The 14233-nt window shown below is 43.7% G+C and overlaps 1 protein-coding gene across 4 annotated transcripts in view; it reads left to right on the forward strand.

Moving 5' to 3' along the window:
- The window catches only part of LOC121445216 (oxysterol-binding protein-related protein 1-like), a 189042-nt gene that overhangs the window by 151341 nt on the left and 23468 nt on the right, over positions 1–14233 (forward strand). For all 4 annotated transcript variants that reach the window (XM_041647234.1, XM_041647235.1, XM_041647236.1 and 1 more), the window contains one exon: positions 8861–8936. In XM_041647234.1, the coding sequence (XP_041503168.1) occupies positions 8861–8936 (76 nt within the window). The remainder of the gene's footprint in view (positions 1–8860; positions 8937–14233) is intronic.

Raw genomic sequence — 14233 nt, forward strand, 5'->3', positions numbered from 1 at the left:
TAGGACTGGAGACGGAGGGGAAGGGGGAATGGGGTAAAGGGAAGGACATGGGAGGAGGGGAGGAGGTGGAAATTTTTAATAAAAAATATTATTTATAATCTTTGAAGGTGTATACATGTATATAATGTGTCTTGGTGTCTATCCCTACTCCCCTCTTTTTGTCTAGGATGCTCCATCTTGGTTACTTTTCTATTGCTGTGCTAAGACACCATTATTAAGGCAGATTATAAAAGAAAGTATTACATTTAGGCTTACAGTTTCAGAGGGTTAGAGTCCATGATGACAAAGCAAAAACACAGAAGCAGGAAGAGCTACGAGCTCATATCTTGATCTGCAAGTAGGCAGAGAGAGACACACTGAGAATGAAAGGAGCATCCAGTGACACACCTTGTCTAACAAAGTTACACATCCTTGTCCTTCCCAATTTCCCAATTAGTTCCACCAATGGCGGACCGAGCATTCAAACATACCAACCTATGGAAGCCATTCTCATTCTACCATAGCCCTTAGTACAACTCCCTACCAACTTATTGTGCCCCCTTACACTTTATATAAATTCTCCATTGGGTCCAATTATTGTTGCTCATATGTGCCTGGTATGGGGCCAACTACTGGGGGTATGGGCAACCTACAGGTGATCACATCTCCAAGGATAAGTGGATCTCCCTTTCCCAGGTGACTGGTACCCATGACTTCTTGGCAGGGATGGGACTATATGGGTCCTTCCCCCACCCCAAGCTGGAATTTTGGTTGTCATGATTTTGTAGGTGACTATAGCTGTTGTGAGCTCATGTGTGGCATGGTCATATCATGTGTAGGAGATAGCCTTCCACAGTGCTCCTCGTCAGTGTTCTTTCTGCCCCCTCATCTTTGTGTTGACTGAACCTCGGGGTCAACAAGGCTAATACAGACGTGCTATTTATGGCTAAGCATTCAGTCCCTTATTCTCAGCATGTGGGCAGTTACGTCAAAACGGATGGCCCAAGTAGAGAGTAGCATAAGTGGGTTCAAAGGTAAATATTTAGAATGCAGTTTGGCAATGGGGACATTTAACAGAAAAGCTACAGTAGGTTCTGTTTTAGGCCTTGCGACTCCTCAACCATGGGCTTTTGACTAGGATTGCAGTATAAGATACAAGCTCGACCCTTTGTAGCTCGCCTCAGGTTCAGTCAGAAAGTGGGTGATTACCATGGAATAGTCATGCCACTATTGTGCCTTGCCTGGCAGGTCCGTATGATAAGGTGCAGAATCCAGTGCTAGGTAAGACCTCGTGTCTGTATTTTCTCACCCAGCAGCCTGTGTAGTGCCTTCTAGCACAGTGAAACTAGTCAACAGAAAGAGGTTTCCTGGTGGGCTTATGATTGATTTTTCTGTATCCTGAAACCAAAAAATGTGTTGTGTCTTCAACAATAGGGTCTTACCAAACAGTGTTAGTGAGCAACTAAGAGCAGTGGCCATAGCCTGGGTGGCTCTGGGACCTCCCTGAACAGTGTCTTGTACAAAGGTAACCCATACCCAGAGTGAGATTTTCATGTACTAATCCTTGTCTTCTGGGAGCAAAATTGCTCACTCCTGAGGCTGTACTTTTGTTTAAACTCCTTTTGTGCCGGGTGATGGTGGCGCACGCCTTTAATCCCAGCACTCGGGAGGCAGAGGCAGGTGGATCTCTGTGAGTTCGAGACCAGCCTGGTCTACAGAGCTAATTCCAGGACAGGCTCCAAAGCCACAGAGAAACCCTGTCTCGAAAAACAAAAAACAAAACAAAACAAAAAAACTCCTTTTGTTTAAATTAGGGTTTTAATTGGCTTATAAACTAGTGATTTCTTTAAGACTTCTTCATAAATCCTTAGTTTTGCTTAGCCCATCAAATAAGCCATCATTCCCCAACACCCTTGCTATGATCCCCAAATAAACCTTTGATTCCCAGTATACCCTCCAAATGTTCCACCTTATCTTTCATCCTTTTCTTTTTTTTTTTTTTTTTTTTTTTTTTTTTTGGTTTTTCGAGACAGGGTTTCTCTGTGGTTTTGGAGCCTGTCCTGGCACTAGCTCTTGTAGACCAGGCTGGTCTCGAACTCACAGAGATCCGCCTGCCTCTGCCTCCCAAGTGCTGGGATTAAAGGCGTGCGCCACCACCGCCCGGCTCTTTCATCCTTTTCTATTTTGTTGGTGTGACTTTCTATTGAGCTATTTGATTTATTGATCTATCATTTCCTTCATTTTGGTTTTCATAAATATTTCTAGTCCCATTTTCATATCCTGTGTTGATTTTAATATTTGTGTTTGTATTCTAATTCATTTCTTTGAACATACTTACTATTTTGAATTCTTTAACCTTTAATTTTTTTCTAGATCTTTGTCATTTGGTGCCATCATTCTAGGATTGGTAGTTTGGTGAGAACACAAGTTTGTCTTGGTCTTTTCATGGCATTTTATTCTTTGAATTAGGACTTGTACATCAGGAACTAAGTCACTGATTTTGTTTGTTTCTGGTTTTTTATTTTTTTCTTTTTAATCAGGAATGTTTGCAGCATCCTGAAGGGACTAGATTTGTAGTGTGTCTGAGATGTCGTTTTACTCTGCTAGGCTGGTGTTCAGGGTGCCCAACTACCCCAGTACTTCCCTGAGTGTAGAACATCAACCACATCAATAGACACTGTCCAAGGTTGACCCTTTCCTTAATTGTCTCTAGCGTTCTTTTCCTCGAATTTCTTCTGTGACTGATTTTCTCTTTCTGTCTTCTCTGTTTAATATCCTGGACCACTGTCTGACTTTGGCTTATCTGTGTATGGATCAAACTATTTCTGGCTTGGCCAAATAAGATGTATTGTACAGCAATGTACTCTTGAATTGGGAGATTTGCTAAAACTCCTAGTGAACCAGTGGCAAGAGTGCTGTATAACTGGTTCTGTCCCAGGTGTCTGCTCATATACTCTATGGGTGTGTTTATTGCCCCCTGGGAATTAGGGGATGGACTTGAATGGAGGGCACTCCCAGTGCCTCTGTTCTGGTCAAAGCTTAGTTTTGCCTGTCTTGCTTTATCATCATTATTATCATCTTGATGGTACTCTGTACTTAACATGGTGGCCTATTGGACACAAACAGGAGGCCAGTGGGGGTGTCTGCAAAGAGATGAATCTCTGAGTTTTGTGAATTTTCAAGGCCTGGTGTGTGGAGTTTCTCTTAGGGTTTCAGCTGTCCGAGTATGGGTCAAAGGTAGGAGGTGGTTTGCAGACCCTAGCCCCGTTTTTCCTACAGGGATTTGTGAAGCTAGCATTACTTAGTTGGAACTCGTTTGGTTCAATTTGAACTGTCTGAAGAGTGTTGAGCAGGATGACTATGGTGGGACAAGTATTGACAATACCATTACAAAGATAATACAAGTGAGGTGACTTCTCATTCAGAATCCACATGCTGTGTTGTTGTGCGGGCAGTCATAATGTCATCTGTATGGTCCAGAACTGAGCCAGACAGAACACTGTCAGCCCCTGGTACAGGGTGTTTTCTTCTTAGACTGTGGGATAATAACCCTCAGATGGACTCAGGGAGGAGAATAGCCTGTCTGTGCTCACTGCTGAGCCCTTCTGACTCCTGCCTTGAGCTAACACCACTACCCAGTAACACAGGGACTACTCTATTTTTTTCCTTGTCTCCTAATACAAATGGATGGAAATAGAAAACACTATCCTGAGTGAGGTAAGCCAGACCCAAAAAGAGGAACATGGGATGTACTCACTCATATTTGGTTTCTAGCCATAAATAAAGGACATTGAGCCTATAATTCATGTTCCTAGAGAAGCTAAATAAGGTGAATCCAAAGACAAACACATAGGCATCCTCAGGAATATTAACCTTCATCAGGCGATGAAAGGAGACAGAGACAGAGACCCACACGGGATCACCGGACAGAAATCTCAAGGTCCAAATCAGGAGCAGAAGGAGACGGAGCACGAGCAAGGAACTCAGGACCACGAGGGGTGCACCCACACACTAAGACAATGGGGATGTTCTATTGGGATCTCACCAAGGCCAGCTGGCCTAGGTCTGAAAAAGCATGGGATAAATCCGGACTAGCTGAACATAGCGGACAATGAGGAATACTGAGAACTCAAGAACAATTGCAGTGGGTTTTTGATCCTACTGCACGTACTGGCTTTGTGGGAGCCTAGGCAGTTTGAATGCTCACCTTACGAGACCTGGATAGAGGTGGGCAGTCCTTGGGCTTCCCACAGGTCAGGGAACCCTGATTGCTCTTCGAGCAGATGAGGGGGGGGGACTTGATCGGGGGAGGGGGAGGGAAATGGGAAGCGGTTGTGGGGACGAGGCAGAAATCCTTAATAAATAAATAAATTTAAAAAAAAAAGAAAGTTTAAAATACGGAAGTTCTTCTCAATACAAATATTTTTAACTTAATCTACCTCCATCCTTTCTTTGCTCTTCTTCCCTCTCTCTTTGGCACTGCAGATTGGAGCATTTTCTTGAGCAGGTTGTGAGCTGGTTTTTTGTTCTCCTTGAATTTGGACTCTTGAGTAGTTTGTCTTCCAGCACAATCCTAAGAAGTGACCACTGGTATGACAGCTGCTGTGCCCTGGTGGCTTTAGCGCTGTTGAATGTGGCTCGTGCAGCTAAGGCATTCCGTTTTCACTAGTGTATGCTGCAAGGAAGCAGCAGGCATTTCCCACTGTACAGCCTTGCGTTCTTCTAGCTACATTTGACTTGGGGCTCAGCGGAGTTGATGTTCTGTGAGTGTAAAGTGCCTGCATTTACAGACACTGTAAACTGTGTGCATGGACAAAATGATGCTTAGTTGTAGCACTTTCTTACAGTGTTAACTTGCTCATTGCAATGGCAGAATCCCTGGCAAGACCTCAGAAGGTCAAGATACTTGACATTATGCACAGGTGGAGGGAGGCTCACTACAGCCTCACCCATAGCTGAACAGCTATTGGCAGCTGATGTGCTAAGGGAGGGAGAGTCAGTTTTCTGCAGGGGTATGGCTTCTATTTGCTTGACCTCCTTCCCATAGGTGACTTAGACTCATACACGTTTGGGCAGCACTGCTTTTGGACTTGGAATTGGAGGTGGGCATAAAGTTGGAAGGGAGAGCATGCTGGGGGTATTCCCAGAGGAGATGATCAAAATACATTGTATATGTGTATGATATTCTCAATGAATAAACCTTAAAAAGTTTTACATAAAACTTGAGGGAAGGTTTATTTGGTTCTTAGTTCCATAGGACTCAGTCTTTGGTCCTCGGTTCCCCTGGGGGTAGGAGACTCTGGACAGGACTGGCTTTGCCTTCGAAAGCATGTCCCACTGCCTAATTCTTCCAGCAGACAGCTCTTCCTCCTCAATATCCACAATAAGAAGTTGCTGGCTGGGAACCAGGTGTTTGGCAGAAGAGATTTCGGGAGCATTTCATAGTCCCCTCCCCCAATAATGACTAAAATTTGTTTGCTTCTTTCCTTTTTACTTGATTAGCCTGGGTCTTGCTACATTTGAAATTATGCATACTGTTCTCTCTGTGTTCATCTAGCAGGGATGGCTGCATACCCTTGGCATCATTGACATTGGGCAGGTCACTCTGTGGGGTCAGTCTTGGTCTCTTGTAGCCTGCCCAGCACTCCTGGTCATGCCTTATGCAGCCTCTGCCAGAAACCTTTCCTCAGATGGACAGACTCCCTCCCCTTCAGGTCAACTGCCCCAATTTCTGCTTGCACCTGTAGTTAATTCCTATTGCCTTGGGTACACAGAAAGCCAAACATTTTCTGGAAGAGAAAATTTCTACTAGCAGACTTAAACAATCCAGAGTTTATTCAGCAAACACTTCTAGTGTGCTAGGAACCGTTTTAGGCATCTACCGTGGCAGTGGATTGAAACCCAGACTCCTGGGACCTTCCATCCCGATTGGGTCAAAGTCACGGATAAACAGATTATTCAGGTGTCACATGATCAGTGCTGTGGAAGAGGGTGTAAGAGACAGGTCAGGGAGGGTGGGATAGTAGGGGTTTTGCAAGGATGGTTTTATACCTGTCACTCAACATGCTATACTCCCAGACCCCTTCTGTGCTGCTCCTCTCACTTCCTACTTCCTGTGTTCTTTTAGAACACCTATTTCCTTTGCTACTGGGTAGACACTTTTTCTAGACAGTTTTCTTGGGATCTGGTTAGTCCTACATAGCAATGTTAAAGACTGTTGAAATGGCTCTAGATCTGGGTCCCAGTTTGTGTGCCTCTTGGCACTGTTTTGGCTGTGTGCCTCCTTGCACATTCTGCCGTTGCACCTGTCCTCCTGGCAGCTCTGCAGCCTTAGATCTTGGTCAGCAGCTTTGAGGTCATTGTTGATACAAGACTTCTGCACAGCATCTATTCCAGTAGGCCAGAATTCCTCTCAGAGTTTCTGGCCAGTTGATAACACAGTGTGGGCAGAATAAGGTTTGCACCTGGCTCTACATGGCCCACTTAAGAAAGCAACAGTCTGTATAAGTGTTTACCATTCATAATTCCTTCCACCTTTGCTTTCTAGTTTTGTTTGGATTAGATATCATTGCTAATGATTTGGATTTCTTGTAAATAAGTAATTAGTACATTTTTGTAAGTAGAGGATATTCCAATTGGGACTCCTGGTGGCAAGACTGTGGCAATTTCTAAATGGTTATTACCAAGATTGAAGTCTTTATCTTCTGTTTTTAAAAAATGCATCTGACAGCCAGGTGGTGGTATACACTTGTAATCCCAGTACTACAGAGGCAGAAAGATTGAAAGTTCAAGGCTAGCCAGGATCCTGTACATGGAGTTTGAAGTCAGCCTTGGCTACATAACAAACCTGTCACAAACACATATCTCCAAGGCATTTGTTGTCTGTGTTGCCTCTGTCTAGTCTTCAGCCAGAACAGTAGTATATACCTATACATTTAATGTAAGCACTTGTTGGGAGTGATCCCTGCCCTCCCTCAGTCTGTATGAAGCATACCTCAGGATTGCAATTGACAAGGCCTTAACTACATTTCAAATAACCTGCTTCATGGACAGGAGAGGGAAGACATTGCTTATGTACATGGCTAACACCATATTATGAATTCTTGTGGGAGACAGTATTAGGGATCTGTGCTCCTGGGATGTGTTGTCCATGTTAGAGACTGGTAGTCTTGGAGATTGGGGGATATAGTTTAAATACTGGCTGTGGCCCCTGCTTTAGCATATTGACTGATTTATGACTCTGGCAAATGGGTAGCATGTGTTCCTGACAAGAAAGATCTAGAAGAATTTCACCATAAAGGTTTTGAAGTGATATTTGCTTCAAAACTGAAAATCCAATTACAGTTCAAATTGATATAGGGGCTCTTTAGACGATAATGGTTTTGTTGGGTATTTTGGGTTTTGTTGGTAGCTGTGGTTTTCTTTTTAAATTTATTTTCTATGCATAAGTGTTTTGCTTGAGTGCATGTCAGTGTACCATGTGCATGCCTGGCACCTGCAGAGGCCAGAAGAGAGTGCAGATTCCTTAGAACGGGAGTCATGGATGGTTTTAAGCCACCATGTGTGTGCTGGGAATGGAACACAGGTCCTCTGGTAGAGTAGCCAGTGCTCTTTACTGCTCTTTCTCTCCAGTCCCTTGCTTTGTTTACGGAGACACAATTCCCTCTCTGTTTGTTATCCTTTGGCCCCACTGTCTCCATGCTAGGACTATGCGCATGTGTTACAGTACCTTCTTTGATTGTTATGTGTGAATATCTCTTAGAAAGCAGCTAGGAAGCTGACACCCCTTACTGGCAGACCCTGTCCTCCCTTACCATAGGACTGCTCTTCTAATCTGTGTGGGTGGGTTTGGACCCCTGCCTACCAGGCCTGGCTTCTGAATGCCTGAAATCCAAGCTGGAGACCCTGCTCTGGACAGCACTGTACATCTTGCTGCTCCCGGAGCTCTGCAGAGGCCTTGAAACTGCTCCTCTATTGATGTCTTCCAGTAGATGGGGTTTCTCAGTTTCTTTCCATGTCAGTGCCTGGGAAGGTTTGAATGTATGATACAGAGCTTTAGCTTTCTGTTGGAGGGACTGCTTGTTGGTTCCCAGCTGCTCAGCCCTGAAATAATCAGATGGAAACTATATTATTTAAAAGCACTGCTTGGCCCGTTAGCTCTAGCTTCTTATTGGCTAACTCTTACATATTAATTTAACCCATTTCCATTAATCTGTGTATCACCACGAGGTCATGGCCTACCAGCAAAGTTTCAGTGTGTCTGTCTCCGGCAGCAGCTCCATGGCTTCTCTCTGACTCTGCCCTTCTTTCTCCCAGTATTCAGCTTAGTTTTCTCTGCCCAGCTCTGTTCCCCTATAGCTCTGCTCTAGGCCCAAAGCAGTTCCTTATTAACCAATGATATTCACAGCATACAGAGGGGAATCCCATATCAGCTTTCCTTTCCATTTTGATCATTTGTTTGCATTTCTCCATTAATTTTCTAAGGAGCTTTAGGATGGCATTTTGTGTCCCGTAGTTAGAATATGGTGGTTTGTTGGATCACAGTATAGCTGGTAGGGTTTGAGTCAGGTAACAGAAGCAGATATGCCAACACATGAAAGAACATATGGGGGTTCTTTAGAGGGGAGGTGATCTGGCCTTGTCCCAAGGACCAGGAAAGATAACGGCATGGCATTCACTGCAGTGCTGAATACAGAGGGCCTGTTGATCTGCTCGGAACTTACCAGGGGTCAGACCAGCAGTGAACCAGTGTATGACCCTGATTTGCTCTGTCTGTGACAATGTACTTTTTTGCACTGCATGCCTGTACTTGCATCAGTGACAGCATGCTTTTCTTTCCAGTGTCGTCGGCATTAAAATGAATCATTTCTATATTTTCCAGAACAAGCCTGCCTTCACCCATGTTCTCCAGAAACGATTTCAGCATCTGGAGCATCCTCAGAAAATGCATTGGGATGGTGAGTCAGCTTCTGCTTCCTCTCTGAGTTGAGTGGCTGCCTGTTTGATTGTGTATCCTTAGGAAGGGGATCTTGAAAAAATAACATGGGAGTGTGGCCGACCTGTTGTCAGAATACCCATGAGAGTAAGAAATTTAGCCTTCCACTAGGTTTTTCTGGAAGAATCTGGATTTCTTTTCATACTGTTTAAAGGGGCTTTTAATGTGACTTTCAGATAAGAAAATACTTTTCTTTTATAGCATGCTGAATCTGTATTTCTCTATACATCACCTTAGAGGTTCTCTCCAAGAACAGAGCCACTACATAAATTCTTACTTTGCTTGGAGCTCTGCAGAGCCGTCTTCTGTCTCTGGCTGTGTCAGTGTTGTGTGGTGGATTACGGATTGCGTCTCTGCTGCATTGTCAGGGCATAGGCTGGGGTGGGCTAATCTGGGTGAGGAAGGACAGTGGCAGAATTTCCTCTTACTGATCAGTTCTGCCACTTGATGCTAGTCTAGCGGTCTCTTCCTGGTGTGATCTTCGACCATGAAGAATGATGATAATTGAATAACATGGATCTCAAGGTGCCAAGGATCCAGCCTGAGTGAATGCTGCATTAGGATGTTCAGCCACTCTGCCTACCCCCAAGTTCTCCTAGTGTTCCTTTGCTCTGAGATTGGGCACCGTCAACAGAAACTTCCTCAGTGCCACTTCCAAGGAGCTCATCTAGAAAAATCCAGTTTAAAGCAGTCTTCTGAATCCTTCACAGAGAATGATCCAGTTGAGCTTGGGAAGCTGGAGTTTGGTCTCGGTCCTGCCACTCCTTACTGTGAGACTGGTCAGGTGTTCGCCCCTGTGCCATGCTGCCTCCTGCATCAAATCCAGTCACTAGTTCATGCCTTAGAGATGTGCACAAAGATAGGTCGTCGGTATATGTCTAGATATTTGCTACATCAGCACAGTGCTCAATGCATAGTAGTCCCTGTGTTAGCAGTAATACCAACTGAGAGTCGGTGTATGCTTTAAATTTCCTTCAGTCATATTAGGATCCAAGACAGGAAACATATGGCAAATAATGCGTTCAAAGAAGATGGTGATTATACACCCAGTGAGCTGTGGGCTAATACAAGTCATTTGTTACTAACTTTAATACTCTCTTTATAACTGAGGATTCAAGACAAACATTTGTTTTCTGCGAAGTCAGTATTTTTCAGACCTTCAAACGATGTGTTTATCTTGTCATGTAACATGTAGCTGTGAGTCTGCATGTGCTCCTAAAATGAAAACCAATTTCACAGAATAATTATCGTTACCACAGTGATTTTTTTAATATTAAAGCAATACTGAATTCATAACTTGCTGATAAATCAGAACCCATGGTTTGAATAAGGCCGGTCTGTGCTCCTTTAGAACCAGTACTGCATCTGCCTTAAGACTGACGTCATGTGGCATTCTTCTTCCTGAGCGTTATGGAAGTTGCAGCTTTTCTGTATCTCTTGTCTCAGCAGATGTCAGGGGCCATGGTGGTGTCATTTGTGGTAAATGTTCGCAGAGATAACCATCAATATGACTGTCTTTAGAAGTTACTGTCTACATTAGAGCTTCCTTCCTGAGTTAGAAGATGGCGTCGTGTTGGATCAAGCCTGTCGTTGCTCTCTTGAGAACATGACTGTGCCTTTATTTTTAGGTACAGTGCTATGTGTGCAAATAAACACTCCAGCAAATCATAAATAAATAAAACAAATACAACTGTGTGGCTTGGGAGAGCCCCATAGGCTGTTTTGAAACTTGTCTGTAGACTGACTGAAGCATGGGCAGAGAGCTGCAGTATTTGGGGGTGACCCTGCTGACATTGTAGATTATTAATGTGAGTTTGTGACGTCAGCAGCATGTGACTGTTCTTGAGGTGCGGAAGAGTCAGGAGGTGTAAGTGCTGGGCATCAACAGAGGTGGAAATCAAGATATTGTGGTAGAGTAGTGTAAATGGTATCACCATAGTGAAAATTGTGCTTTTTTATATAACTCACTAATATATACTTGTTTACCCTGGCCCTCAAACCATCAAGACTTAGAAAATAGTAGTATTCTTATGCTTTGATACCTTTAAAGAATTTTAAAATACCCTTTACTTCATGCCCATGATTCTGTAATAGTTAGTACCAATCGGAGTTTGAAAACCGGGGTGCATGCCTTCTGCAGTCCTATTTCTTTCCTGAGCATTGTGAGATCTCTTAATTTGGTAATAAGATTTTCATTGGTTGGTTGGATTCATAGGCTCTTGGTATGCAACCTATGCTGATTTTGAAGTCTGAATCCTCCTGCCTCAACCTCCCAAGTACTGGGATTACAAACATTCACCACCATGCCTGAATTAGAAGTTTTAAAAATAACAGAGACAATGTGACCCTTAGTCCTGGCCGACCTACTTACACTGTTCATGAGCACTGGGTCAGACTGACGGTGTGTGAGTGCCCCTGGCCTCGGCCATCTGAATTCTAGTTAATGGCATGCTAATACAATGATGTATGGTGTAATTAGAAGTATGACCTTTAGAACTCACAGGAGTCAGAGGTGAACAGATTTCTGCAGCTTGGAGTTCAGCCTGGTCTGAATAGTGAGTTCCAGGCCAGCTAGGGTTACAGTGAGACCCTTTCTCAAAAACTAAAACAAGACTCACAGGAGAAACTTGTCTGCTAGGGATGGTGGCGTCTGATTTTGTGACCATAAGAAGGTCCCGGTGTTCTCCCTTCAGGTCCCCCATAACTAGGTAATCTAACTACAGCAAGAGTTCACTCTCTCTGCCTCTCTGCCCCCAGTCCACTATATTTTGCTTTGTTTCTAAAAAGTATAGAATCTCACATTTCTCATGCCTGTGAAGCCTTTCTTTTCCTTTCCTTTGTCTCAGACAGGCTTTTGTTACCAAATATCAGATTACATTCCATGAAATAAACACTTTATATAACTAGAATCTGATATAAATCTCTTTGTGATTAAAGCTTTCATTAAGCCTGCCCTGCTTCCCAGCACTCCTGTGGCCCTGGCTATCAGAAACCTTTGCTTTATTGTCTTTTCCCAAAGGTCTCCTTAGCCTGTGCCCCTTCCCCTGTCCCTGGTTGCTGAGGCTTTGTCAGGAGGGCCACCTACAGTTCAGCTTGGGTGTTCCTGCTCACAGCCTACACAGAGCAGCACGTGGGCCAGGGCAAAGACCACTTGCACTCAGAGTGGGCCTCCTAACCCTGTGTGCATTCCCCTCGCTGGCAGTACTGGGGCCTTAGTGCTTAGTCACCGTAAGAGATGAAAAGGTCTGGTTTATGATGAGTGTTGACTTACTGTTTTTTCATATATTTTACATGCTGACCACAGTTTCCCCTCCCTCCTATCTTCTTGTTCCCTACCACCACCTTCCTTCTATCCACCCCAATCCACTCCTCCTCTCCTATGAATACTGACTTTTAAAAATGGAAGTTCTGTAGCACTCTGAAGGGTTCTGTTGAATCTGCTACCACAGACGTGTGCTAAGTGTTACCATATTTTTGATTAAGTACATAATCAAGGTGCTTTTGAATAGTTCAAAAGTGTAACGTTCCATTTCCTTTTATACTTTGTATTTCTTACTTTAATTTCCACAAAATAATTAAATTGCATTGAACTAATTTTTATCTCTGTATTTTATTGATTACTTTGTATTTCACTATCACAATATGTGTCTAAAGTGAATGTTACGATGACCGTAAACTTTAGTGCCGAAAGTTTCTTTGTGCCATTATTATAAATAGTATAACAGTGATATTTCTAAAATATTAGCATAAATGTAGGATATTATTTATGTATGAATGAGATGACCTTGTTGCAGTTAGATTCATCATGATAATGAGTAGCATCTCCAGCTGCAAAAATGACAGTGAATTTTTGCTGCTTTAATAGACACCGAGATTAAGAAACTCTTTGCATATTAATAGACAGATGGGAGTAGGAGTTTGTGGGATTTTTAATGTCTAGGATTGTCATTCAGTTCTTTGTCCCTTAGCTATGAGCCAAAAATTAGAGTACATTATCAAAAATAATTTGTTATGACCTATAAGCTGACAAATCAAGTAGGACTTTTATTGTTTTTTTTAAATATATTTATTTATTATGTATATGATGTTCTGTCTGTGTGTATGCCTGCATGCCAGAAGAGGGCACCAGACATCATTACAGATGTTTGTGAGCCACCATGTGGTTGCTGGGAATTGAACTCAGGACCTTTGGAAGAGCAGGCAATGCTCTTAACCGCTGAGCCATCTCTCCAGCCCCTTTTACTGTTTTTAAAAACAGAACCATGGGAGCCTTACAGAGGATTTTGCTTCCTTTTGTGACAGCCACAGGTCTCGTGGTTTGGGGGAAACGCTGTGAGAGACTTTCTGGGGCTCACCCATCCGCACTCACACAGTTCTTTGACCCAGTGGTACCCAGCCCTTTAGAAGGGATTCAGAAAACTCCCTCTATCCTAAAATACTTTTGGCCAAGATAGTGTTTTTGGATGAAATGCTTTTGTGTTACCTTGAGCCCTGAGATATGTGTTAGGAACTTTTCTACACTGTGGCAAGTTTCCCGATAGAAGCAGGAGGGAGAAAAGATGCATTCTCCTTCCTGTTCTGTGAGCTTTAGTCAAAGGGTGGCTGGCCCCATGCCATGAGGCAGAGTGTCCTTGTGGTTGGAGGGAATGGCAAGGGAGGCTACTCACTCAGGGCAGCCAGAAAACAGAGATGGGAAGGGGCCAGGGACAAGACACCCTTCCAAGTACACACTCCAGCGACCTGCCCCAGCGCATCTCAAGTGCTGCCACCAGGTTTGCAGTCTGTCAGTGAAGTCAGAATCTTTATGCCCTAGTCACCTCTGGCTGATTGTGTTCACTTGCCAGTGACCAAGCCTTCAACACAGAGCCCGTAACTACTTCCCTCAAAACTACATGTTTACTTCACTAGGTAGAAAGCTAGGGAAAGTTGGGAGCTTGCCACACCTGCTGTTACTAATACTGACTCGAGAGCAGAAGCACAAAGTAGTAAAAATAGTTTGACATCACCACCATTGTCAGAGAATCATGATCCACAATCAGGGTATCTCCAACAAGTCACTCTGGGGCTGCACAGTCCCTAGCTGAGGGGGCATGGTGTGCAGTGGTGAGTGGCGATGGCTGCTCCTTGAATTGAAACTCTTGAGGGCTTTCACACACACAAAAATATTTCCAGTAATTAAGGATGGAAGGGGTATTCACAGTAACTCACGGTGGATGGAGGGTGTGTCTTCTCGTATTTGACGTTTGGAGTGATAAGCAC

Source organism: Microtus oregoni, unplaced genomic scaffold (assembly GCF_018167655.1).
Source record: "Microtus oregoni isolate MIOR12 unplaced genomic scaffold, Mior012 000166F_ref0000362, whole genome shotgun sequence".
Taxonomy (NCBI): Eukaryota; Metazoa; Chordata; class Mammalia; order Rodentia; family Cricetidae; genus Microtus; species Microtus oregoni.